The sequence below is a fragment of the Enoplosus armatus genome, chromosome 19, assembly GCF_043641665.1.
Source record: "Enoplosus armatus isolate fEnoArm2 chromosome 19, fEnoArm2.hap1, whole genome shotgun sequence".
Classification (NCBI taxonomy): domain Eukaryota; kingdom Metazoa; phylum Chordata; class Actinopteri; order Centrarchiformes; family Enoplosidae; genus Enoplosus; species Enoplosus armatus.
In genome coordinates, this window is record NC_092198.1 from 5,523,918 (window position 1) to 5,551,617 (window position 27,700).

The 27,700-nt window shown below is 43.3% G+C and overlaps 1 protein-coding gene across 9 annotated transcripts in view; it reads left to right on the forward strand.

Moving 5' to 3' along the window:
• Positions 1 to 27,700, forward strand: part of cdc42bpab (CDC42 binding protein kinase alpha (DMPK-like) b) — a 65,359-nt gene that overhangs the window by 36,002 nt on the left and 1,657 nt on the right. Inside the window, exons 6-41 of one of the 9 annotated variants that reach the window (XM_070926415.1) lie at positions 4,440 to 4,533; positions 5,432 to 5,632; positions 5,735 to 5,873; positions 6,227 to 6,336; positions 6,491 to 6,570; positions 7,513 to 7,691; positions 7,989 to 8,111; positions 8,294 to 8,427; positions 8,726 to 8,847; positions 9,035 to 9,155; positions 9,484 to 9,594; positions 9,777 to 10,024; positions 11,380 to 11,485; positions 14,972 to 15,096; positions 15,918 to 16,023; positions 16,216 to 16,364; positions 16,488 to 16,579; positions 17,080 to 17,156; positions 18,674 to 18,701; positions 19,586 to 19,656; positions 20,190 to 20,273; positions 20,399 to 20,504; positions 20,645 to 20,781; positions 21,042 to 21,181; positions 21,316 to 21,397; positions 21,510 to 21,729; positions 21,970 to 22,032; positions 22,174 to 22,427; positions 22,540 to 22,664; positions 22,763 to 22,977; positions 23,303 to 23,400; positions 23,690 to 23,774; positions 23,945 to 24,068; positions 24,661 to 24,778; positions 25,274 to 25,391; positions 25,510 to 25,667. In XM_070926415.1, the coding sequence (XP_070782516.1) occupies positions 4,440 to 4,533; positions 5,432 to 5,632; positions 5,735 to 5,873; positions 6,227 to 6,336; positions 6,491 to 6,570; positions 7,513 to 7,691; positions 7,989 to 8,111; positions 8,294 to 8,427; positions 8,726 to 8,847; positions 9,035 to 9,155; positions 9,484 to 9,594; positions 9,777 to 10,024; positions 11,380 to 11,485; positions 14,972 to 15,096; positions 15,918 to 16,023; positions 16,216 to 16,364; positions 16,488 to 16,579; positions 17,080 to 17,156; positions 18,674 to 18,701; positions 19,586 to 19,656; positions 20,190 to 20,273; positions 20,399 to 20,504; positions 20,645 to 20,781; positions 21,042 to 21,181; positions 21,316 to 21,397; positions 21,510 to 21,729; positions 21,970 to 22,032; positions 22,174 to 22,427; positions 22,540 to 22,664; positions 22,763 to 22,977; positions 23,303 to 23,400; positions 23,690 to 23,774; positions 23,945 to 24,068; positions 24,661 to 24,778; positions 25,274 to 25,391; positions 25,510 to 25,667 (4,543 nt within the window). Of the gene's footprint in view, positions 1 to 4,439; positions 4,534 to 5,431; positions 5,633 to 5,734; positions 5,874 to 6,226; positions 6,337 to 6,490; positions 6,571 to 7,512; positions 7,692 to 7,988; positions 8,112 to 8,293; positions 8,428 to 8,725; positions 8,848 to 9,034; positions 9,156 to 9,483; positions 9,595 to 9,776; positions 10,025 to 11,379; positions 11,486 to 14,971; positions 15,097 to 15,917; positions 16,024 to 16,215; positions 16,365 to 16,487; positions 16,580 to 17,079; positions 17,157 to 18,673; positions 18,702 to 18,738; positions 18,778 to 19,527; positions 19,657 to 20,189; positions 20,274 to 20,398; positions 20,505 to 20,644; positions 20,782 to 21,041; positions 21,182 to 21,315; positions 21,398 to 21,509; positions 21,730 to 21,969; positions 22,033 to 22,173; positions 22,428 to 22,539; positions 22,665 to 22,762; positions 22,978 to 23,302; positions 23,401 to 23,689; positions 23,775 to 23,944; positions 24,069 to 24,660; positions 24,779 to 25,273; positions 25,392 to 25,509; positions 25,668 to 27,700 lie in introns of all 9 variants that reach the window. The other 8 variants (XM_070926412.1, XM_070926413.1, XM_070926416.1 and 5 more) reach the window with 8 other exon arrangements.

Consider the following 27,700-nt stretch of genomic DNA (forward strand, 5'->3'; position numbering starts at 1 on the left):
TGATTTAAATGGACACTTATGGAAAAATATTTTAATAGTGAGCCTGTGATAAGTGTGTGTGTGTCAGGACCAAGTGATGCCAGAAGTCACACAAGCAGCAGTTCTTTGAAGCATTAGTTATCAAATGCGTGGCTAGAGACATGTGGACCTGTGTTGCTGCAGGCCACATTGTGTGTGTGTGTGTGTGTGTGTGTGTGTGTGTGTTTGTGTGTGTATTGTGAGGTGGTGTCCAGATGGCCCTCACAGATGGATGCTGTGGTCTTATAAGAGATTACCTCCCTCTATTCTCGTCTCTGCACTGCTCCTTAAGACTGCAGGAGCCCTGTGACACAGTAGCCCAATTAGCTATGCTAACTAGCGTAGCCTAGCACGAGCTTAGCACCACCACCTCTCTAGGTTTGTTCATGTGTGGAAGGCCAAATGTGAGTCAGCTCTTGTGCTGTTGGCCTCCAGTGGTGTTAGCTGACCATCAGGGGGCTCACCAGCCAGAGTGAGACAGACCGTTAAAGAAAAGATAATAACAAGTAATGTTGACTTTTGATGTCTGAGAGAGAAAGAGAGGTCAGGGAGATTTGGGAAAGGAGGAGGGTGGTAGAGAGACAATTTCTGCTAAGAGAGAGGAAGAGAGGGGAGTGGGCAGACGGGGGCTTTGCTGAGTACTAAATGGTTTATCAGTGGCAGCACCAATACCCCCCTCCCTTACCCCCACTGTGCTGTTTGTCTGCCACACACATTTACGCACACACATGGACAGGCAAGGGTCAACTCATGCTGTCTGCTTTTTGGCAGACCAGAAGTCTCTGGAGCAGATTAAGGCCTTCCAGCAATTGAAGCACCTGAGTATTTACATACCCCCCCCAGATTCACATGTTCACAGTCTAGTCCAAGTGTTACAGGGATCATTCATGATTTGTAAGGTCTATACTTCCCGTCAAGGTAATCCAGGTGTGCAGAGGTTGTGTGCCTGTAAGGGTGATAGATAGCCACACCGGTGATCACACAGTCTTGTGTGAAGTGGGTACAAATTTATTCAAGACGTTAGAAATTATATCCACCAACTGAAAAATGTTACTGTCATGTTGGATTTCTGCTGTGAAAGTTAAACTTATTATTCAATTTTACTTAAGGTGTATACCATACTCCCTATTTAAAGGGTGATATTCATCAAGAAATTTCAACTGTGATGGCTTTGATAGCTTTTGATAGATTTGCCATTTAAAGGCCCTCTGTGGAGTTTTCTTGTAAACAAAGTTTTAACATTCAGTGTTTCTCACCAAAACACTGAATGTATCCTTGTGGAATAGCAAATGTGCATTTCCTTCCTCATGAAACATTTGCAAAGCTGATTTATTGAAAGTTTTTTTTTCAGTCTTCTTCTCCCTTGTCTTTGCTGGTGTATTTCTGTGTTTCTTGGCACATTACCACCACCTAAAGGTCAGAGGCATAGTGTGAAACTATTGGCAGTAAAAGTGTATCGCGTCACCAGCATGCTCCTGCGCGTACATATTTGTACAGGGCACCTTTAAGTTATTGTTGTTCCAGTTTAGGGAAACAGAATTGACAGCTCTTCTAAAGGTTAAGAATGTTCCTTAAGTTCTGTTTATAACATTATACAACTGCAAGCCGAAAGCCACATCTTTTTTTCCAGTCATTATGCCCAAGTTTGTGTCCTCTTGCTCAGGCCTTCCATTATATCTAGGTTTCGAGTTGTTAAAGTTAAGGTGAAGGTTCAGATATAACAGAGCAGTGTAGAAGTCCAAGATAAATGTCCTCTTAAAGACTTTAAAAGACCTCTTAATCCCCGTCTCCAAGTCTTAAACTCTCTTTGATAGTGTGACCTCGAGTATACATCGCGTCAGTTGTTTATGTGTGTTTGTGCCTGCCAAGTTCATGTTACTCCAGACTGGTTGCGTGAATGTATGCACTTGGGTACAGTATGTGGTTTCCATCCAAAATGCTGTACACACTATCCACTTTGGAAAGTGATGTCCAATCTGGAACTCATCTGTGAGCAGTCAAGATCCTTAAAAAACACTTGACGCAAACAGTGATTTGGTAAAAGTGAGCTGTCTTTTATGTGTCTATACAAGCCACATATGTGCACATATTACTTTACTCCATGGTTTTATAGGTTGGTGATTGTAGTGGCGTATGTGAGGCAGAGAGATAGCTAGCCCCCGCTCCAGCTCCATGAGATGGGACTATTAACACTACTGGAAAATGACAGGGGCTTTCACATCTGGCTTTGAAGAGATCTGTAGCTGAAGACAGAAACATCAAAGGCATCTTCAGAGGCAATTTATGTCTGCTCGCTATTAAAAGAAAAAAAAATCTCTCAGGCTTGGGCAATAGTTTCATGTATCTATTGAGTAGTTAAGAAGAATTTAGGGAAAATTTGAAGTGGAATGTGGGAATTTTATGAGCTTTAACTGATTAGCTCCTACTTGTTATCTTGAAAAACTTGATTATTTGGATATTGTCATTTGATATCAGAAGGCCCTGGAATTTGTTTGTGACCACAGAGTAACTTTTATTAGATACAGCTCTTATTTCAGGTCTGTTTGACATCAAATCTGAAAATGCACACTGTAATGTAAAGGACTCAATGCACAAACCAGTCATTTGTAAATGTTCCATCGACTGCAACAGAGACTTTAAACACTCAACGCAAATTATTTTTATTGAATTCCTTTTGTTTACTGTGTCACGTTAGATATGATGTCGCACTACTTGCGTGGTTGACACGGCTATTACCATGTGGCAAAAAGCCTGCCTACATTTAAGAGCACCGTCTGCTGTTGAAACGGATCTAGAGTTCAGGTACATGTAGGTACAGGTTTCATGGGTACTATACCGAAAGTGTTTGGTGGATATGTGACTTTATATTAAGCAGAGTCATGCTCACATCACTGCCCAAAAATAGCACCAGCTCAGTTCTGTAACCTGTGACATTGAGTGTTTAAACTGACGTTACCAGTGTCCTTTGTGTGTTTCTGCATGTACTGTGTGTATGTGTGCTTTTGACACTACTTGAAAAAGCTTTTATGTGCCCTCCATGTCATGTGTATTGAGCCGTGTCGTGGTTCACTGTGTTGATAAGGGGGCCTCAGACACAGGGCTCGACAGGGTCTGCCCTCAAGGGAAATCACTGGAATGGTCAGACAAGGACGGAGGCTATATTTAGCCATGATGGTGGGATACAGTGACATCCCTGCTTCATGCCAGTCCAGGCCAGCAGTCATTGGGGTTATTTAGTATGTTTTTTATGATGGATTTCAACCAAATACACACATAATTCAAATTATTAACACTGACACCTGAAGGTCACACATGAAACATGAAGCAAATGAATTGTTACTGAAACTTGTCAACAAACACAAGCTAAAAATCACTCACCATGGCCTTAGAGACTGAAGTAGACCAGGCCTGGGATCTACATTAGCACACTTACACTGCATTGTAAGACAATAGCACCAGCAGCCCAGCACAAACCACCTGTCAGCGACCACCTGTTAAACATAAAGATCTCCTGCACCTTATTCCCTTGAGGAGACATTCCTAATAGTTTGTGGGCACCCAGAAGTTTAAGTTACCATCGCTTTTCTGCACTTCCACTAAAAACCTAGTTTGCTAGTTAAATAGCGAAAGTAGCTGGTGAATATTGAGATGGTCCAGCTGGTGTCGCTGATAGACAGAAAAGTTCTGTGTAGCGATGAATCCTACCAACTGGAATCAAGCCACAGTCTGTATCTATATTATAAACATATCATCAGCAGTAGTAATGCAGAACAGATGCAGGTTGAGAAGAAATTCTCCAGTGTCCACCGTGTACACATCTGTGAAAGAATGTGTTGTCAGTAACCCCCCCACGACCCACCAAGTCTGTCTCTGTTCACAAACACAAATATTGTTGGAAAAGTGAACAGGGGAGTGTGTCTGTTTAGGACACAGGGTCTTTTTTTTGAGAGTGGGAGTGTGTTTGTGTGTTGCATATTTCCTCAAGCAGATTGCATGTTTGGGTGTGTTTTTAAAAGCTGTGTCTCGCTCACACACACACTTTCTGTACAGCTAATTCCCAACAACACAAGTGGAACTATTGTTGTGTATATTCTTTCTTTTGGTCAATTTAGAGTTGTCACGCTGCTGATAAATGAGCAAGGGGAAATTACACTTAATTGAATCGCAAATATATCTGAATTATTGCACACTAGCTTCACAAGCAAGTTAAGACAGTTGAATTTCCCCAGGTCATGTAATTTAATTAGATGATAATTGCACCGTAATATGAGATCAGGCTTGTGTGTGTGTGTGTTTTGAATGTCCTATAGGTATTGTTTTGTTTGGAAGAATGTCTTGTTCTAGTCTACTCTGAGGAATCGCTTGCTCAACTTGTCTCACCCCCCCCCACCCCTTGCCTTTTTTCTCTCGTCTTCTTTCAGGGACATTAAGCCCGACAACATTCTGTTGGATATGAACGGCCACATCCGCCTGGCCGACTTCGGCTCCTGCCTCAAACTCATGGAGGACGGGACGGTGAGTTTTTACCACACTGCTGCTGATGCCTCCTCCGGTCCAAAGCAAACATACCAGAGCTTTACTGACCTCCTTGTCAACCCCCAGGGGTCTCCCAGGAGGAGTGTGTGTGGTTCAGCGGCTTGGCTGTGCCTGCAGTTTGTGATTCAGACAATTCTCCTAGCAAAAAAAGAAAGAAAGAAGGAAAAAGAAAACATTCCCCTCAGGTGTTATGTAAAAGAAAAGTGACAGGAAGAGATAGATGATCAAAGCGGTGCCTGAGTTTGTTTCTCCAATGTTAATATAGAGATGAGGTTATATGAGCGCTTGAAAAAATAAATGCAGGTATTGTTGCACACTTCTTGGAACATCGTCTTAGACTAAAACGTCTAGATTGAAGCTTTGAATCACGATAACCGTGTATTTCAACTTCCTGAAAAATAAAGAGAGATGATGCCAACATGTGATGGATCCAAATTCCAACATCTGCTTTTTCTCTTCCGCTATGGAACTTGTGGAACTAGTAAAATTCTTATTTTTACATTTTACATTTAAGAAACTGACTAATTTGCTGCTTTGATTTGAATTCAGGATTAAGAATCAAATGTGCATTCTCAAAATAGCTTTGAAATAAGTCAAAACAGAGCTCCAAAAAAACTGTGTAGACGAGGGAATTCATCCTGTAGTGGGGGTCTGAAAGTTCAATATGCTCTTTGTTTGGTTGTTTGCTGTAGCGGTGGTATTCATCTTGTGCGTTTCCAAGACTTAAGCCTGTAACTCATCATCATCGTTACTTTCATTAGCATGCAGGCTGAATCTGAGTACTTTCAGCTCTGTGCTTCTTTTTATGTGAGATTTTGTCTCCAAGGATTGTTTCGGGGGATCAGTTCTTGTTAGTTTAGTTTTGTCCCTCTGCTAGGTCCAGTCTTCCGTGGCGGTGGGGACTCCAGACTACATCTCCCCAGAGATCCTCCAGGCTATGGAAGATGGGAAAGGCAAGTATGGACCCGAGTGCGACTGGTGGTCCCTGGGCGTCTGCATGTATGAAATGCTGTACGGCGAGACTCCTTTCTATGCAGAGTCCCTGGTGGAAACCTATGGGAAGATCATGAACCACAAGGTGAGTATACAGAGTTTGAAGTTGATTTACAGTCTGTACAAATAACAATGAATCTGTGCTGTAATCTGTCGCCTCTAATGCATACCATCGCCTGTTGCGCAGGAGCGGTTCCAGTTCCCGCAGCAGATAACTGACGTGTCAGAGGATGCAAAGGATTTGATTCGTCGGCTCATCTGCAGTCGAGAGCACAGATTAGGCCAGAACGGCATTGAGGACTTCAAGCACCACCCCTTCTTCACTGGTACAGTCCAGCGTCACAGATGTCATGATGTCCTCCATGATTTGAACGTTCTCTCTATTGCCAATATAAATGTATTCTTTATCGACACATATGTGTAGCAGCAGGATTTCGTTTTTCGTTCTTTTTTTCTTTTATCTCACCAGCATCTCACCTTTTTACTCTTTTAATGCATTATGTTTTGCTTGTGTCTTGTTATTTAAACTAAAACTAAACATTATATACTGCATATATTGTAGTGTATTGGAGAATGACAGTGCTAGCATAACGAAGATTTGTGCCTCTATATTGCATGCTTTTTAATAAATGCATTATGGATCACCCTGTGTTCTAAGTGCGACCTCTCTCATGTTCAGGCATTAATTGGGAAAACGTTCTTTCATGTGAGGCCCCCTACATCCCAGAGGTCAGCAGTCCTACAGACACCTCCAACTTTGATGTGGATGATGACTGCCTAAAGAACTCGGTAAGGGGATTTTTAGTTAGGGATCAACAGAAATAGACAAACACCGTACTCTCTACTTGTTGTATACCTATAAATGTATTCATTTTTTGAATCACTTGTATTAGATGTGAAAATCTCACTCACTCACTTTGTGATGTCTGTCATCATTTTTCAGGAGACCATGCCGCCCCCCTCTCACACTGCCTTCTCTGGCCACCACCTGCCCTTTGTGGGTTTCACCTACACAAGTAAATGGTAAGTGCTACCATGAGAAACAGATACATACATTTATATAATACATACTTTTATATATGAATAATTAAGTTTAGCCCCTGCCTAAATTTAGACTTGGGACTTGGTCATTTTTCTGAAAGTCTTCCTTCACACTCATTATCATGACTGTGATCAGTGGGTCTTTAGTGGACAGGTGAATGGAAGTGAATGAAGTGAAGCGAAGGCACTATTTTCCAGTTGGCAAAATTCAGTTGATTGTTATCCATTTTCACCTTTTTATTTAAGAGAGATAAAAAATGTGTGGCACCACGTCGTTATCTGGCTTCATTTGTAATTAGTCGTTATACATGGGGAGATTTCCCAGACCAGCCTTGTCACTGCATAGCTTTGTTATCACTCCATCAAGAAGCGTAGGAGTATTAAATTAGCTTCCCTCCCTAATAAGGTGATGTTCATGGCTTGCTGTAGATCTTCGCACTGAAGGCTACCCGTGAGAAAGCAACAAACCCCCCACTTAATTTCTTATCTCTTCAAGGCTCAGTGATAATGGTCTTTCTTTCTTTCCTCTTTCCCTCACTCTGTCTCCCCTCTTGCTCTCTCTCTCTCCCCCACTCCCCATCTTCCTTAATATCACCGTCATTCCTTCTCCACCCTCCCTCTTTCTTCCATGACTCAACATCCTCTCATCTTTCAACTCATCCTTATCTTTGTCATCCACTTCTCTTTCCTGTTTCCCCTCCCCTGATGTTTTTCTGTCATTTCCTTCTGGCCTCTTTCTCTCCCTTAAACAAACACTTTAATATCGAAAGTTCTGTTACTGTTTAACACCATTAAGCCCACATTATCCCTTATCATTTAATGCCTCACTCTTTTTATCACTGATTCTCGTAGGTGCTGTTGTCATGCCTCCTACACCTCTCTTTTCAATACCTAACTTTTTTCTCCCGTCCTCCTCCCCTGTAGTACCCTATCTGACCGGGGTTGCCTGCGACAGCTGGCAGTGCAGCCGGGTAAGGCAGGTCAGGACCAGTTGGACCTGGATGTCCAGCGTAGCCTGGAGGACAGTCTGGCCACCGAGGCCTACGAGAGGAGGATCCGCCGCCTTGAGCAGGAGAAACTGGAGCTGAGCCGCAAACTGCAAGGTTAGACTTATGAAAGAGTCCGCCACATGAGAGGAGACACATTAGTGCATTCATCTCATCGTACATTTGTTAAGACATACGCACATATATATATATATATATATATATATATATATATATATATACCCACTGTACATTCAGTGGTCTTACGAGAAGGCCTGACAAAATGCAGAAGTTAAATAACATTTAAATACATTTATCATATTGGGATTTCTTTTTGATTACTTTCATTAAGTATTTTCCCCTCACAAAAGCATAACAAAGCACATTACACAACTGATTCCTGACCTGTTGCAGAGTCGACTCAGACGGTGCAGGCCCTGCAGCATGCGACAGGCGAGGGCCCCCCCAGTGCCAACAAGGAGGTGGAGATCAGGAGTCTGAAGAACGAGATCGACATCCTCAAGAAGCAAATCGCTGGTCAGGATTTATTTTTTGTTCATATTTAGTTCAGATCAGGAGTACTCAGGACAACCATAGGGCTTCACCAGCTACTTAAACTGACCTACCAGCCAAATATGAAGTTTAGGATTATAGGAGTATTTGTAAGTTTAACTACCATTTTATTAAATATTAAACCTTTTCGTGTGTGTGTGTGTCAGACTCAGGCCAACTTGAGAAGCAGCTGGAGGACGTGACGTTGGCCCGCAGGGACCTGGAGGACTCATCTAAACACATCAAGAATCTGGAGAAACAGATGAAGAGTGTTGCACAGGAGAGGGATGACTTGCACAAGGTACAACCCGTGTTGTATGGGGATTGAATGCGTGTGTGTGTTTGTATGGATTTGTAATTTCTTTATATTGATTTAGATGCTGTGCCCCAGTGTAGGATAATGTATAATGGCTATACGAATATCATGATCATGAGAAAGGTGGCCTTGCACACCACACTGCAACCAGATTACTCATCTTTGATTCTGGTGTCAAAAAAAAATAAGTCTAATAAACCCCTTGCTTATATTGAGTTTGAATTTTCCCTCAAGTCGCTGTGAGAATCTTAATGTTTATCTACACTCTCCCGTTTCTGGCCAGGATTTTGTGGAGGCCAACGAGAAGATGAAGTCTCAGTCAAAAGACCTGAAGGAAGCCCACAGCCAGAGAAAACTGGCCATGCAGGAGTTTTCTGAGCTTAACGAGAGACTCACAGACCTCAGGTAGGATCTCTGCTCTAGAACCATTTGTCAAAAACCAAGACAAGCTGTGATTGTGAAGAAACTAGGAGGTGTAGGACTTCCTAGTTTCCTCACAATCACAGCTTCCTGTAATAATAGTTGATTAATGTTGATTAATGTTCATCAGCAACATTTTTCCACCCTGTTATGACTGAACTTTTTCGCCCAGGTCGTCGAAGCAGCGCCTGGCTCGCCAGTTGCGCGACAAGGAGGAGGAGATGGAGAGCCAGAGTCAGAAGGTTGAGGCTCTCCGCCTTGAGGTGCGAAAGGCAGAGAGGTCCAAGAAGGAGGTAGAGTAGTCTCCCCTGTGGTTGCTAGCACACCCTGTTCAGTCTCAAGTCACTGGTTGGTGCACAATTCAAACTTCTATTGCTGTGTGTTGCACTCGTATCACCTTTTTAGAAGTATTTGTAGATCTCCCTGAATATTTATACAGTAGATTAGAAACAGTGTTGTAGTGGATGTAGGATGCAGTTGTCATGTTTAGCTTGTGCATGTTTTTGAATACGTTTTCATAGGTTATGATTGTATAAAAAAAGATGGGTTGAAAAGGGTGCATGAGGAGAAAAGTGGTGTATGATCTACGCTTGCATCCAGTCACTGGAGTTTATTTATCAGATGGAGGCGCAGGCGGAGGAGCATGCAGCAGAGGCTCAGAAGGAGAGGAAGCTGAGAGAGCGTAATGAGCAGTACAGCCGACAGCTGGAGGAGGAGTTGGAAGGGCTTAAGGTAAGAGTGCAAACACACACAGCTGAACATGAACCTATCCATCTAGTCTAGATGAGTCTCTGCACATCCTTAAAAAGTTAAAAGACAAATAGTTCAGACCAGAAGGCTCTACTGAACTAATCCTCATCTCTGCCGCTCAACCTCACCAAAACGCTGCTCTTCTGCATATCTCCACCACCCAGTTGAAGCAGGCCGGCTCCTCTGCCACCCCGGCCTCGGCAGACCAGACCCAGGAGGTGGGACGCCTGCGTGGAGACCTGGAGAAGAAAACACTCCTGTACGAGGAGGAGTTGGCGCGCAGGGAGGCACAGCACAGCACCGAGCTGAAGGCCCTGCGCAAGGAGCTGCGGGACGCAGAGAGCCAACACCTCGCCCTGCAGAAAGAGATCCTGATGCTCAAAGACAAGCTGGACAAGACTCGCCGTGAGAGGTATTTTATCTGTTTTTCTTCTTTTTTTCCTCATCTGATCAAGACAAATGTTCTTTTTACTTCTGTATTGTTGGTGCAATGCGAGTGTAGTGGAGTTAGTGGTGTTGCTGCACTGTCTATGTCCAATGTCCTGCCAATCATGATGTTATTTTTTGTCTTCTTCATTGTCTTTTCCAGTGATGATTGCATGAGGTAATTAGTTCTATTGAAAATAACTGGTATAAATGTGTCGTAACTGTGAAGTGGTCGAATAGTTAATCTGTTAGATTGAAACTTCAGAATTGAATAGTTATGTTGCCCCTAACCCAACCAGAGAATAACCCTTTATGCAGGTAACCTCCTTCCAGGGGTTCTCAGGTAATTCCATCACTCCATATTGACCCCTGTTTTACAAGAGATGCATGAATATCAGGAGTTTCATTACAACTTTACTTTACTTACTTTATGAAATAGTTGCTGGTAAAAGTGATCTTATTGCAGTTCCTTTTTAAAATAGTGCTCTTTTCAAGGCTTGAATGAGATGTTTACTTCAGTTGGTCAAATTCTTAAGTCATAAAATTGAAGTTGAAAGCAAATCAAAACAACATGTCCACTTATAAAACTCCCTTATTGTGACTTGAAGTGGCAAGACTAGACTATACTGTAGTTCTGAATGGTAGAGTGAGGGCGAAAATGGTTGAATTAGTAAAAATATTCTGTCAAAATGTGCCAACTCGGATATTGAAAACCAAGAAATGAAAAGAAGTAAGTTTTTCTGCTGCAGACCCCCTGGTAGGTACTCAGGGGCACCTGATCCCATTTTGAGAACCGCTGGTTTAATCAAATTTTAATAAAAATCTTGTTTTCGAGGAGAAAGCTTTAGAGCTTTGTTTTTGTACCCTGTAGCCTAACCTTCCTGCCTGGTGTTACCGTCATATTATTCTCACTACTTTCTAATTCATTTTTAAACACACCGCTGTATCAGATTCTAACTGCATTAATGTGTTTGGGCTGAATAATGTGTACCTGGTCTTAGTACCGAGCCTTTGATTTAGGTTTTTAGGAAATGTGTGTGAGACTTAAGGCCCACACACGAACAAAGGTAGGAGGGATAGATGAGGCATTCTGAGGGAGGTTGACTGTGAGAACAAGAACATTTGATTGTATTTTTGATTTGTTTATATTTACGTTATAAAACCACTGCACTACATTAACTAGTAGGTTAAATCTTGTTTTTGAAAGATACAGTTAGTATTCATGCTAAAATGACAAAGTCAAGAGTCAAGATAGGATTTGCAGCTGTGAATTATGGTTAGGGAATAAATGTAAGTTTATACAATGTCTTAAGTTTAACAATTTGTGTGTGTTTCTTTCAGCCAAAGCGAGCGGGAAGAGTTTGAGACCGAGTACAAGGAGAAGTACGAGAGGGAGAGAGTCCTGCTTACTGAAGAAAATAAGAAGCTGTCCAGCGAGCTGGATAAGGTAAAATATTTGTTCCACAAGTTTGTGCAAAACCTGATGCCCCATGTTATCCCCGCAGGATTTGACAGTGTTACAAAGAGCTTCTTGTGATATCACAGAGTGTTTGGCTTTCTGAGTCTTCAAGTGCCCCCATAAATAGTTCAATGGGATTGAGGTCAGGTGACTGTGGAGGAAAGTCCATGACTCCTTGGTATTCTTTGGTCTTCAAGTGGTTCTTGGAAAGCTTTGAGGTGTGTTTGGGGTCATTATCCTGCTGTAGTATGAATCCCTCTCCACAAATATGCAAACCAGAGGGTCTAGCATGTCTCTGAATGGAGTGGTACTTCTCCTTGGTCACGGTGTAGTCGATTCGGTGCAGGGGTCCAACTCCAGAGTAGGCAAAACACCCCCAGACTTGAATATACCCACCACCATGTTCCACTGTTGGTTTGATACACTGCGGTATCATTCTCTCTCCTGTTCATCTCCTTACAGACACCCTTCTGTTACTGCCATACATATTCTCTAATTTGGATTCATCAGTAAATAGGACTTTTCGTCATCCACAGTAAAATGCTGGTATTTCTTAGCCCACCCCAAGTGTTTGGCCTTGTTTCCCCTTCTGAGAAGTGGTTTAGAAACTGCTACTCGTCCTCTGAGACCACGACAAGACAGCCTTCTTTTGACTGGACTTTTGCTGATTGGAGTCTGGCGTTCTTTATTTAGCAGATTCTGTATCTGTGATGAAGTTGCTTTTTTTCTCTCTCAGGGAACTAAGCTTGATGTATTGATCTTCTGATGGTGTGGTCACTTTTGGTCTGCCAGATTGTGCTTTGGATGCAACTGATCCCATTTCTGCAAAGCGTGTTAGAGATCCATGCACTGCCCCCTTAGAAACCTTTTAGTCTAGCCATGATTTGACACTGAGAAAGCTCAGAAGCCCTCTTTGCTCAGAATAACAATTTGACTTCTAACAATTTCACATAGTTTGGATGCCGTGTTTCCCACTATCACAATGCTACTTAGGAAGCAATGATCTGCTGGAAACTTGAGGCACAGCCATATTTATAACACTGGCTGCAAGCTGAGTTAATTGAACAAGCCTCAGATGAGTAGATCAAGTGCACCTGAGTGTCATCTGAACGCATGCTTCGATGGAAGGGATACAACTCAATGAAATCTGACCTTTTGTACGAAGGAGTTAAGTTGGTCAATGCCACAAATTTACTTAAATTTGATTTCTGAGCTAAAAATAGTGCAGAATCAAAATATTTCTTCTTCATTTTACACGTCATAACTTCTTGTGTTTTTAAATGTTTCAGAATCCTCAAACTTTGTGATTATTTCCAGGTTTACGTGAAAATATTTGAGGTTTTCAATGTGGTCTCAGACCTTTGGACCCCACTGTACATGCACAGGCAAAAAAAACTCACAATTCCCTAACCCCAGGTAACCCCATTTGGCCGGCCCAAAGTCTGTCATCACATTCCTCCCTCCACCCCCTCTCTCCCAGCTATGCCAAAGAAATCACTGTTCAATATCCCCCATAAAAACACCCTGTAGCCTCCTACACAGTCGGATGGAATGAGTCTCTGGATTACGCTCTGTTGACTTTGGAAATAGCTCTTGGAAGTTCAAAAAGGCTCCTAATTTAAACAATGTCTCAGAAGTGGGAGGAATTTTGACATATGGAATAAAATGTCAGAGTGTTATTTTAAAAGTCTGCAACTGATAAAATAGAAAATATCTTGAATATGGATGGGGGTGCCACTTGAACGATAGCACGTGTCACTGCAGTTATTTAATGTATTGTTTTGTTGTTTCACACATTGAAAAATTATATTTTTAAAAGCTAAAACACTCAGGATGGATTAGATATGTCTTTGCACTAAATAGTTCTTCAATACATTTGGAGTGTGTGAAAATATTATTGTTTGACTAGTCTCATCTTTCAAGGACGCACCGAATTTCAAACACTGTTTGCTTTGTAGCAAAATCAAGCCAGTCCATCTTTTTTGTGTGTGTTTTCAGTAAAGGAGAGTTAGCAGGCAAACCTCTGAAGTTTAATTCCCTCTGTTGACAAGCTCAAACTGGTGACTAGTGTGGCGTAATAATGCAGAGAGACGAGCTCTGCTAACAGTAGTTCAGAAGGACATGAGAGACTGTTTTACTGCGTGTTTAGAAATGAACAGATTCATATTCTACTAATAAATCTCTCACTTTTCTGTAAGGCTTGTTTGTACAAGTCTTTCAATTCGGATTCACCAAACCCTCTTAACTTCACAACTTAAATGTAACATAAATGGCTTGTATTCACTCGATGAATGCCACCTGTTAATGAGGAGATGTGTGTTCATGAGATGTGATCATTAGCATAACTGACCCCCCCCCTCCCAAGTAAGGCTACGTGTTCTGCTCCATTCATAAACATTTAAGAGTTAAAAGAAGAATTTCACACTGCAGAGCTTCAAGTCCTGCAGTTGAAAATAAGCAGATGAAAACATACATTTAACAGTGTCAATGGTTAAATTAGAGGACCTGGAAAAAAAAAGACAATAGTTGTCAATATTGAATTGTTGAGATAAATAAGAAACTGTTGAGTGTTAAAACGGAGGGTATACATCTGAGGCAGCTGTTGAACTGTAAAAGTTGACATGACGAAATACTCTGAGTTGTCTAACTTTGGAATAAAGTCAAGAGGCTCTTAGTTTATTGTGCGAGAGGTGTTTCAATTGTTGTTAAAACGTCAGCTTGGATGATTTTATATATTTCAAACAAGAGGTGTGGTGTTTGTGTTGCTATTAGCAACCCCAGACTGCTGCCCCGCCCACATTTTGTCACATATGAAGGGATTTCATCACTGGGAGCTCATTGGAGAATAAAGCATATGTCATTTCGTGGGCCTCTATCCAAAGATTCACAGTACATGCCAAAAAAATCCAGCAACTCGAAGCCTTTTCTTACAACACTGACATTATTTTATGACCTCGACTGCCCTCACAGACAAACATTTGCTGGCAACCAGCTGCAGGATCGCAAAACAACATTAAATGACTGTCTTAGCTTGCACGTTACATCACGCGCCTTGACAGTTACAAGGCACCAAAAATGTGCCCACAAAGTGAGGTATCTCAGTAAACAATAGGGCAGTTTGAGACTTGTAATGATGTCACCATGGTTACGTCCTCACACACCTCTCATATTAAAGGATTCAGGAAAACTTTTTGAGATGAATCACCCTCCTTGTTTCTGTGTAGGTGTGTGCGAGTCCACACACCTCCTTGGCAGCACTGTAGTCGAGTGGGGTTATGAGCATCTGGGAGTTGAATCATAAGATAAAATATAACAACACAATATAACAATAAAATATATCACTATATATATATATATATATATTTTTTTTTTTTTACCACGTGTCATACTCCCTAATGACAGCTCTTTGCTTTTTAGTGTCGTGTTTAATATGATCTGTTTTCTTTGTGTGTGTGTGTGCGCTTATTCCCTCAGCTGACCAGCATATTCGAGAAGGTGAGCAGCTCCAACAGGCAGCTGGAGGACGAGATGAGGGAGCTGGCTGACAAAAAGGAGAGCGTGGCTCACTGGGAGGCCCAGATCACAGAAATCATCCAGTGGTGAGATGCACACACACACACACACACACACACAAATGATCACATACACATATGCGCACAGTAGCCTTCTCAAATGTCCTCAATACTTGCTGAGGCATGTGCTTTCCCATTGATGCTGTAGCACGAACTGAAAGACGGCTATATTCAGTCTAGTAGTGTATTGGGTTCCTCCACACAGTATGCAGCATTTCTCAGATGCTTCTGAAGATCTTGGAGCTACTTGACCCTCCCTTCCTCTCAGATCACTTCCCATTGCAGCTGACACCTCGCCAGCTGCTCGGCTTCCCTCTGTTGGACAAGCCCGCAGTCCTCACATAGCACCCATACCACACACACACACACACACACACACACACACGCACACTACTTGCAATACTTCCATCCAGACGAAGAAACACACACACACCAATGCACACACTCACATTCCAAACATGCACATACAAATGTCGAGTCTGGAATGCATTTTTAGAAGAATTAGGGATTGATGTTGCCCCCTGCTGGAGATGTTGTACTACTGCAGTGGATAAACTAGGAAATAGGATCATTAATTTATTGTTGGTTCTGAGATTTGAATATGAAAATTGGTGTCACGTTTCCTCCGTGTGTATTTATAGAAAGGTTGAAATAAACTCATAAAAACCGGTTGTTGTATAAATGTGGCATTCTACTGAAATAACTTTACTTAATATACAGTTAACGTCACAGTTTTTAGCTTCTGTTTTAGGCCTTTGGTATTTATGGGTGTGGGTGAAAGTAAGTCTTTGGAATGTCTTTGCATGTATACTACTGCAAATATGCATATTTGTGTGTGTTTGCTGCAGGGTGAGTGATGAGAAGGATGCTCGGGGATACCTGCAAGCTCTGGCCACTAAGATGACAGAAGAGCTGGAGGGACTGAGAAATACCAGTCTGGGAGCGAGAGCCACGGTGAAATACACAATTCCTCTGCATTATTAAGATGATTATAAAATGTGTCTAAACTATAGAAACAGTGGTAATAAATCAGCATCACCACAAGTAGTTCACTCCTCTTCCCTTTCTGTGCCTGTCTCTCATTTCTCCATTGATCTCCATCTTTCACTGTTTTGCATTTACTAACTTTTCCTCTCTCTGCTCCAGGACATGCCTTGGAAAATGCGGCGCTTCGCCAAGCTGGACATGTCGGCCCGTCTGGAGCTGCAGTCGGCCCTGGACGCTGAGATCAGAGCCAAGCAGGGCATCCAGGATGAACTGAACAAGGTCAAGGCCAACAATATCTCCACAGAATGGTATGGATACAACAACAGTTATAGTTAAATTTAAATTTGAATGCACGTTTTCAGGGATTTCTGAAGACAATCTTAACAAACCTCTGGATAATATTTGATGCATTACTGTCTCTGATCCACCAGTAAACTGCAGGACGTGGAAAGTAAAAACCAGGAGCTGCTGGCTGAGATCGACAGGCTGAAGAAAGAGACGGAGGAGCTGCGGCTACGGAGGGGTAAAAATATATCAAATTACCTTTCGGCCTTCTTTTTAATCTGTACTGTGACCCCTAAAGTGCTAATTGCACATTACTGCAGATATAAAGACACTCTTGCCATTGCTATTAATTCATTTCACAAACACAGTGGTCTTATAGAACTTCAAATACAAGTTTGCATTCTTCGAAAATATATGGGGTAATACGATTATTTAAATGTGCAGTTTCTCTTTGTGCATTGCGTGCTGATGGCTGAATGGACACTGTGAAACTTTTCGTGAGAGATTATCTTTGCAAAAGAGGGATAACTACAACCAGGGAAGGTTTTACGTCAGCATCCATATTTGAGAAATAAAATCATGTGCTATGTACATGAAAATGTATTGTTACTTAGGTCATATGAAACACCCTCCCCACTTCTTAGAAACAGTCCTGTGACTCATTTTGTTTAAGTCACCCTTTGATGTTTTAATATCAAGTACTTAACCACGGTTGTGTTATTTGTTCTGTGTCTGTAGGTGTCAAGCACCAGGATTCCCAGAATTCCTTCTTGGCTTTTCTCAACGCCCCCACCTCAGCGCTCGACCAGTTTGATGTAAGTATTCAAGAAAGAAATCTTCACAGGGGCTGATTTAAATATATGTTATGTGAGCAACTATATATCTTTCTGGAATTAATGATTTGAAATCTATGATCATGACTAACTTGGAAATCATAAATCTCATAAATCTGCAGTTCATTAAGTTATATCTGTGCTTTTTCTTCATGCTTTTATGTTTGTTTGTTTTTTGTTCACATGAATTTTCCAATGTCTTTATTTTTGTTTTATCTTTTTGGTTGTTTCCTTGCTTCATTCTGTGATACATCAGGACTCTTATTCCTCATCCTCATCTTCTTTAATTGAGTTTTGGGAAGACGTAAGTTTCTCTTGGTTAGGCGGAGGTCCGTGTGTGTATGCAACAGTAAGCTGTGTGCTGTAGGACTTTAACTAGCGGAGAAAGATCTGTGTATACATATTGTTTTGTGCCTGTGCATCAGTGTAACTGTGAAGGAGAGCAGAACCACTGCAAAAATGTCAATCCTGTCATTTTAACAAGATCTAAATCTTATCCTGCTTAAAATAAATGGAAAAATACACGGGATGAGATGAATTAATTTGCTGCTAGTGCATATACTTGTTAAGATTGATACTTTTTGCAGTGTGCTTCCCTTGTATTCAGTTGCTTGTTAGTACTTGTAGGCTAGTGGGATACTTGAATAGCTCTACATTGGCTTTCTAGTGTTAGAACATTGGTTGAACAGAACCACAAAGTACTCAGTACATATTTTTTTTATTCTTCATATACTTTTATATTTTCTGTTAATCAGAGTTTTTTAGCCAGAAAGAGAACTTGAGTCGTCATTGTGCTCCATACTGACTTTCCCAGCTGCTCCCTTCCCATCATCATGTGTATCTCTTTTCATTTGCACCCATCCGCCCTCTCCAGCCTCTGTCCTCAATTCAACCCTGGTGGACATACAGTAGTCTAACGCAGTGATTCCCAACCAGGAGTACTTATACCGGGCATGGTACTTGTGGAAAGCTTAGCTGATTAACTCAGCTGAACTAAACTAACTCAACTAAAACATAGAAATTGTTATTTAATTAAAGAAATACAGAGATAAATAAATAGTAAGCTAAAAGTAATGAATGAACAGTTGAAATAGTTAGCTAAAGGTATTGAATAAATAATCAGCTACAAGTAAGATAAACAGTTGAAATAGTTAGCTAAAAGTAATAAATGAACAGTTTAAATAGTTAGCTAAAGTTAATGAATAAATAATTAGCTAAAAGTAATACATAAATAGTCGAAATAGTTAGCTCCAAAAATATTGGAACAATATCCACTTTGTACATCATTAGTAGTCCTAAATAAACTTCCCGTTTATAATCCAGGATGCTTGGCGCTGATAGAGAGGTACTTGAGCTCATCTGATGGGCTGTAGGAGTAACCCTCCATCGAACTATGGAAAGGGTTGGGAACCACTTGTCTAATGTAATACAGGCTTATATGACCATTTTCATGTTTCTCCCTCAGTCTGTTTTTAAATGTGTGTTTTCAGCTCTGTTAGACAGACTGTCTGATATTCACTCATGTCTGTGTCTCTGCCACTCTCTGCCTCTCCTGCCACTGAAGCGCTCGCCATCCATTGGCCCAGCTAGCAAAGGCAGACGTGTAAGCACCATCACTCTGCTCTGTGATCTCACTGAGCCTTTCTAAATGTGCTGTCTTGTCGATGTTTAATTTGTGTGTGCATTTCCTGTGTATGTATACTGTGGCTGTCTGATTGCATGGCAGGGGTTCTGAAAAATGTTTTTTCATATTTGTGTTGTCGGAGTGTGTTCTTGGATTGTGCATATTTTGATTACATGGGGTATAGCTATGTGTGCTGCCTGCGTGCATTGGTGTGTTTTTTTTCTTTTTATTCTTCACTGTAGCTTTGTGAATGGTCATGCATGGTGTATGGTGAACACTTGTGGTGTCTCAAATTAGCATGGTCATTGGGCTGTGATGTGTTCCCATGTGTTATAATAGGTGGGGTGCAATAAAGTTGTGGTCAGTCTTCCTCTGTAGCTTTGAAAGTCCACATATCTTGACCACAATATCTGTTTTCCATTTGTGTATTATGGCACCCGCCCTTCTCTCGAAGCATGGATGCTGCATATTGTTCTCTGGTTTGTTTTGTTTAACTAACACTCTTTCCCTCTGTCTCCTTCCTTTCCTCCTCTCATCATCATCCTCTGTCCATCTGCCTCATCACCACCTCATTCCTCTCCATCCCTCATCCTCCTTTCTTGCTCCCATCCTCATCCTCTTCTCTTATACTTCCACCGCCCTCTTTTTGTCCTCCTTTTCTCACTTATCCTGTCTTACTTGTCCCTGTGTCCTCTCCTGCCCCCCTCCATCCTGCCTCTCTCTCCTCAGGTGGACTCTATGGATAACTTCACCCCCAACTTCACCTCCAACACTCCATCGCGGGAAGATGACCCCAAGTCCCACCTCAAGTCTCGCTCACGTTCACCCTCCATGGCTAGTGACATGGAGCCCATAGAGGTCAGACAATCCCTCGGTCTGGGCAAGAAACTCACTTGCTTTTGTAAAGATTTCCCATGCTGTGGTCACCTGTTAGAAATCCTGTTCAGGAGCCTCTCTCCATACATGGCATCTGTATGTCTGGTATGTCGAGGAACAAGAAAGAAATTAGTCCAAATATTCCCGATACCAATTCAGTTGACGATTTACTTGCTCAGAGCAGCTCACAATACTGAGCTTGTCAAATAGGTCAGCCGTTGTGAATTGCAAGTAACTCAATTACGGAGAAATGCGAAGCAGTACCAGGAAAAGAAGCTGAACATTGAACCCAGCAGTAGACTCGGTGGTTCTCAGACTGTTGATGAATATGGTGCTGCAAGGAAATACCAGTGTCCTAATTGGGACTCGTGGTCTGTTTTTAAAAAAACATTTTTTAATAGTGTTTACAACAGATGAAAATGCTTGTAAATCACATTGGGAGCAGATATGGATGTGAACCAACCAGGTATTCTGCCAATATGAGCGTTTATTAAATTGTGTGTTCTGTCATGCAGTTGATAGACCATCCTCCTCGCACTGTCCAGACCCCCACCATGCGCTCAGGAGGGTACGGCAGTATTGGACGCTCCTCACCTAAGGTTAGATGTTTCTTTTTTCTGTAGGGTCACACAGAAAAATACCTAATTTTATGTTCTAACCACTGATTATGTCTCCTCTTGCTCAATCATGCTCATTCATGCTCATTCATTCTTGCACTCCACAGCCCAAAGCACATCAGTTTGTGGTGAAGTCATTCAACACACCCACTAAGTGTAACCAGTGCACTTCCCTCATGGTGGGGCTCATACGTCAAGGTTGTACCTGTGAAGGTAAGACAGGAGTAGCGGAAGGTGAAGGAAAATACAGTTAAAGTTTAATGTATCCATGGAACTTAAAGATTAGAACTACAAAACTTGTTACTTGACCAGTCAAACATCTCATTTGTCTCCATCTTGTCTCCCACGTCCAGTGTGTAACTTCTCCTGCCATGTAACATGTGCGGACAAAGCTCCGGCTGTGTGTCCCGTGCCTCAGGACCAGACCAAGGGCCCGCTGGGTATCGACCCTCAGAGGGGTATTGGTACCGCCTACGAAGGGCACGTCAGGGTGAGTGAGACTGGCGTCGGCGTCGGTTGTCTTTGGCCCCAGACAGTGACTCTGTGAATTGAATAATCAGTTGAAAACAATGCAGATGTTTGGAGACATTTGGACAAGCCCTGGTGTCTGAGTTGTTTACTTCATCTGAAACCAAATACACTTTGGCTTTCACACTCCCTGCTTTCCTCCTCCACACAAAGGCAAACATGAAAAAGAGCTTTTTGTGGACACAATATATCTCTAAACCTTGTCTTTGTGTCTGTCTTTAGGTGCCCAAACCCACAGGGGTGAAGAAGGGCTGGCAGAGGGCGATGGCTGTGGTGTGTGACTTCAAATTGTTCCTCTACGAACTAGGAGAAGGAAAAGCCACGCAACCAAGTGTAGTAGTCAGCCAAGTTATAGATATGAGGTAAGAGAAGTGTAAAAACTGTTTTTATCTTTAATGACTGTACTTGAACGATGTCGATCAGCTAATGGAATAATAAACTAGTCGTTGCAGCTCTACGTGCATGACTAACCTCTGGTCTCACTCCTGTCGTCCAGGGATGAAGAGTTTTCTGTCAGTTCTGTTCTGGCCTCTGACGTCATCCACGCCAGCCGCAAAGACATCCCCTGTATATTCAGAGTAAGTTCTCTTTGATTGTCTGCAACCAAAAAGATTCAAAATAATCTAAATACCACTCAATACGATTCAACCTCTAACGTGACCTTTTAACCCTCTCCTCTCCTCTCCTCAGGTGACGGCGTCCCAGCTCTCCCCATCCAGCAGCCACAAGCCCTCCATCCTGATCCTGGCCGACAGCGATCAGGAGCGGAACAAGTGGGTGGGGCTCCTCAACGAGCTCCACCGCATCCTCAAGAAGAACAAGCTCAAGGAGCGCTTCGTCTATGTGCCCAAGGAGGCTTACGACAGCACCCTGCCGCTCATCAAGACGACACAGTCTGCTGCTATCATAGGTGGGCCTTCAGCACCCAAATTCCTGCTCACAGAGTACTGAACGGACTAGGACTACAGGAGGTTTATAGGAAGCAATTCAATTACGTCACTGCTAAACAGGATCCAGGTTATCTAAAAAAATACCAATTCTATATATTTGTGTATTTGCAGCAGAGTGTAGTTGTTCCACTCAATCAGGCAGTTTGGTTTTCATGGTGTGATTAAAATAGAAACATTCGCTTCATTTGCTTTGCCCTCAGATCACGAGCGTGTCGCCCTGGGCAACGAGGAAGGCCTTTTCGTCATCCATGTCACCAAAGATGGTAAGATCATTATTATTTCAAATGTGTTGGCATTAGTGGAGTAGGTGCATTGATGACCTGTTTTTTTTGTCACTACCCTCTACCCCTCTTCATCCTTTATCCGCACTCCTTCATTCACTCCCGTCTTCCCTCCATCCTCAGAAATAATCCGGATGGGGGACAACAAGAAGGTGCACCACATCGATCTGATTCCCCAGGAGCAGCTGCTGGCGGTGATCTCCGGCAGGAACCGCCACGTCCGCCTCTTCCCCACGCAGGCCCTGGACGGCCGTGAGACCGAGTCCTACAAGCTGGCTGAGACAAAGGGCTGCCAGACCATCGTCTCCGGCCCCGTCCGCAACGGCTCGCTCACCTGCCTCTGCGTGGCCATGAAGAGGCAAATCATATGCTACGAGGTGAGAAAACACAGACTAACACAAATTATTATTCCTTTCAAGGTAGCTCGAGTGCTGTGTTATTTTGTTCTTTTTTTATCTGATTCATATCGGTGTCTAATTTGCACTCCAGGTGAACAAGAATAAAGCACGTCACCGTCGGCTGCGAGAGGTGCAGGCCCCGGGGCCCGTTCAGTGGATGGGTCTGCTCAGCGAGCGTCTCTATGTAGGATATCAGTCTGGCTTCACCCGCTACAGGTACTCTACCTGCTGAAATAACCATACATTGTGTATAAATGTATTTATTTTCGTATTAAATGGCAATCCTAATGCAATGTTTCTGATGTACTTCGCAGCGTCCATGGTGACATGTCCCCCGTCAACCTGCTCCACCACGAGGACCACACCCTGGCCTTCATCCCCCAGCAGGGCCTGGACGCCCTTTGTGCCGTGGAGATTTCCAGCAAGGAGCTGCTGCTGTGCTTCAGCGCCATAGGGGTATATGTGGACTCCCAGGGCCGCAGGTCACGTCAGCAGGAGCTGATGTGGCCAGCTGTTCCCAACGCTGCCTGTGAGTGCGGGAATGAATGTTAATTTATACTGTGATAAAAGAGACATGTTTAAAAACACAATATCATGGGTCACATCATACCACAGGGACAGTTACAAGAGGGTAGATGGATAGTCATTGTATTCACCATGTGCCTGTATATAATTAACACGAAAGGTGTGGTGTTGCTACAATGTATTTACTGTAATATACATCAATACAAATATTCACATCATGATAAAACATTAACCACAGAAACGTATAGATAGTTAAAAGTTATTGACAGTAAAAAGGGACTAAACTGGTGCAAAGACAGACTACAAAACTTGTGTTTCCTTTCATCCAGGCTACAACGCCCCCTACCTGTCGGTGTACAGTGAGAACGCTGTCGATGTGTTTGATGTCAACACCATGGAGTGGATTCAGACCATCCCTCTCAAGAAGGTCAGTGCTGTGGACTGAATGTGAAGCTTCAGCAGAAATGTGTCACGTAAATCAGACGACTGGAGGCACCTCTGGCTCCACCTGGTGGATTACATGAATGAATTTGCCCTGTCACCATAGTAACCTGACCTCGTTCTTCTGATCGCCACCCTGCCACAATTAACAGAGGAATATCCAGACTTTGAAGTTTGCTTTAATAGAGTGATTTTCTAGATTAAACAGAGGATTAATAATCAGAAATAATTTGTTACAAATTGATTGATGATAGATTTCTGTGCTTCCCCTTCAGGTGCGACCTCTGAACGTTGACGGCTCTCTGAACCTGCTGGGACTGGAAACAGTCCGGCTCATCTACTTCAGAAACAAGATGGCCGGTAAGAAAGTGCGCGGGGTGAATCTTCACACAGCTAAAGACTACAAAAATGTCAAGGATGCCGTCTTCTGTCTTGTATAATATGTTTTGTACAACGCAACTTCAGTGACAGTAGAAAGTTTGACGTGTCGTTCATGTAAACACGCCTGTGGCTTTGTTGTGATCTTCCAGAGGGGGATGAGCTGGTCGTCCCGGAGACGTCAGACAACAGCAGGAAGCAGATGGTGCGCAGCATGAACAACAAGAGACGCTTCTCCTTCAGGGTGCCCGAGGAAGAGCGACTTCAGCAGAGGAGGTAGACCACCTGCAGCAGGAGGCAGCGCTCCTCACTGCACACAGAGATTTATACTAACTGCGTATCGCCAGAGCAGCTTTCAGCCTTTTTCTCTGTGATTTCAGAATTATTATTTTTCACATTTTTTCTTTCTTTTGCAATTTTGTTGTCAGGTTTTTTTTATCCTGACTTTCTGTCCTGTGTGTGTTTTCATGTGGAAGTTTATAACTTTTTTTAAAATTGTATTTCCCCTGGACCAATTAGCATTATTCTCCTCATCATCACTATGTTTTAAGACTGCAACATGAGCAGATTCATCATGCAACACTAAAAACACCAAATATATACAACTTCTCATTGAAGAACACGCACGGGAACCAAAGCCAACATTATATTGTTGGAGGAAACAAATGGTAAAGCATTCACAGCAACACTGCGCTTGTTGCCCTCAAGGTACAGTTCATGTTTAATGGAGGTAGTAGCTGAGGGGGCGACTGAAGCCACATTCTAGTTTCACTCAGTCCGGCTCTCTGCTGGACTCAGTCGGTCCCTTCGTTTCTCTGAACCTCTTTGTGCCTCTGCTCATCTTTTGTTTGTGTGTTCGTGGTTCCAGAGAGATGCTGCGAGATCCAGAGATGAGGAACAAGCTCATCTCCAACCCCACCAACTTCAACCACGTGGCCCACATGGGACCAGGAGACGGGATCCAGATCCTTAAAGACCTGCCCATGGTACACGCGCACACTTACATAGATACATACAGGTGTACACACAGCATCCTTAAAGACATACATAAAACCAGACACACTTGGATTGTTCAAGATGTGTGTGTTTGTAGACCTGCTTCTATAGACCCAGCACCCCCCCTTGCCCTCTATCCTTTGGTGTCCACTGCAGCATGCCATCACTGGGATTTGAGCAGAGGAAGTTGCACAGTTTCCATTTCATTCCCTATTTTCTAAATTAAGCTGAAAGTCTTAGTTGATCACATGCTGAACCTCCTCACCCTCATATTTTTTAAGTTCAGGTTGGTGCGTTTTTATGTTTTTTACCGAGCATGTGTGTGTGTATCTGCCCAGACCTCAGTGGCCAATCACATGTGGGCCACATCTGTGTTCAGTTGTATGAGCATGTAGTGTTTATGACTGCACCCTCCTCACTCCTGTCCCCCGCACTGTCTTGTGTGTGTGTGTGTGTGTTTGCTCTGTTGCGTGTTTTTAAACCAGAACGTCCGTGTTCAGGAGAGCCGTGCGGGCTTCAGCGGGTCGGTCAGCATCCCCTCCATCACCAAGAACCGGGGCGAGCCGGGCCGTTCCATGAGCGCCAGCAGCGGACTGGGCATACGTGAGTAACGGCGGCTCATAGCTCCCCTCAGAACCAGATCCACTTTAGTGCACCCTTTTTTTTTTTTTTCTTCTTTTTTTTTTCTTCAAGCTGACTTCCTCCTCTCTGTCCCCTCCAGGTTCGTCCTCCCAGAACGGCAGCGCTCTACGCAGAGAGCTGTCGGGAGGGAGCTACGGATCCAAGCGGCAGACCATGACCTCCCCCTCTGAGAGCTCCCTGTCCTCTGGTGGAGGCATGGACTGCGGTGATGCTCCGCTCTCACAGTTCGACAGAGAGGTCAGTAAATACACCGAAACTGAACATACAGCTTCATGTGCGGTTGACTGTAAACATTAAAAGATGTAAAATACTGTTTCTGTAAGAGAGGGACTTACAGTCTGGAGCCTAAACAACTAACCTTGTCTTAATCGCATACTTCAGATTCTACTAACTGTTGCTTCTGATCGGGCCTCATCTGATTGGCCGGATCGTTGTGTAGCCACTTTATGGATCTGAGTACAGAGTTAATGTCAACCCAACATCAGCTTTGTATGAACAAGTCCGAATGCAGATCATGACTGTTTGCCATGCGATTTGTAGAAGCTAGACATGAAACACATTGTCCCCCATTGAAAGAACTCCCTCCGTCCCATCTGTCACAAACATCCCGGCCTCTGGGTGCAGGCCTCTCACCTCATCCCACCTCTCTGATCGACTGGTTAGCTCGCTCCTCTCTCCCAGCATAGACTGTTAATGCCTTCCCATGATGCTTGCAGTAGGTTTAGCTTTATTATGTCCCGTTAACAGTTTGTACACATGTTAAAGACCTAACTTGAGTCAGGCAGTGGTGACGTTTTGTTAGAATCATCACCTGTGTCGGTTCATTGTCATAAAACAATGGTTATATATAAATATTTCCAACAGTGTTGACTAGGATCAAACAGTAGCTTTTGCGGTTTTGGGCAACTTCTACCCCCATCCAACCAACCCCACCCCACCCTCAAACCGCCTGCCATCTTTCCTGTGGCTCCCCATCCTCATGGCCCATAAGCCTGGACGCCGTCAGCTCCATTTTGCCCCATTCCTTGCCTCCTCCCCCCTTCACCCTCTCACCCAGCTGTGCCCCGCCTCCTCCCACCCTCCCCAACCCCAGCATGTTGTCTGTGGGCCGGGCGCTGAGTGTGAACTCTCCTCTGCAGTGGCAGGCAGTCTCACCGTCGGAGAAGACCCCCGATCTGAAAAGGGCCTTAAGGACCCTGCTTAGTAAGATGAAGGTAATGTCAACAGCTGCAAACGACTGCACCAACAACACACAACCGAGAGCACCTTGTCACTGAACACGCAACACACAACACACACACACACACACACACACACACACACACACACACACACACACACATTAGCATGAGGTGCATTTACAACACAAACATACAGTCACATGTTGTTGGCGCCCCACAGCCCCTCGCTGCACCATCTCAGCCCCATCATGTCTGCAGCATCTGATTGGTCGGTCACATCTTTCACTGGAGCATCAGCCTGCACCATCAGTCCGACCCCTCGCTCCCGGACTGTACCTTTTTTTTTCTTTTTTTTTTGGCTGCTGACTTAAATGGTGCAACGCTGCTCGGGCCATTTTGCATACTTCTTCCCACCGCTGCCCACCCCGGCCAATCACAGAGCATGTCTGCTGCTAACACTGAGTGTAGTCTGCACCAAGGGGCTCCACCAGGACCCTGCAGGATGTTACTCTGTAATGATCAAATAAATCACCTGGGTTGGACTACGTCACAAAAGCTGCATGGTTTGGAGTGAACTCTGATGCACACGTGTGGTTCTAATGACTGATTAGTTATATATGTGTCAGTTTTAAATGTATGAAAACACACAAACTGCCCATCTACATTGACTTGTGTGTGTGCGCTGTTGTAGGATTTTGTGTGTAGTGTTTGACTGCAGCCATAGATGGTAGAAACGAGACCGTAGGATGACTGTGCTTATAGGCCAGATGTGTTTGTCCAAGTTTAGATTGGATCCAAACAGGAGACGAGAGAGTCACTCAACTAGAAAAAAAAGATGCATTCATACAGCAGATGAGATGATTATAAACCCCCTGACCTGAGGACATGATCACTGAACTGGAAAGAAAATCACACATACCATGTACCACACAGAGCGGCAGCTATCATGTCTGTTTTATTTGGGTTAAATGACCTCACAGAAGGCCGATGCAGCAGGCCATACTGTATGTGTCATACAGTATGAAGGTTTAACCCTCATCCCCCCACCCTGCCCCCCCACCCCATGTGGCCTGCCTGCATGTTTGTTTT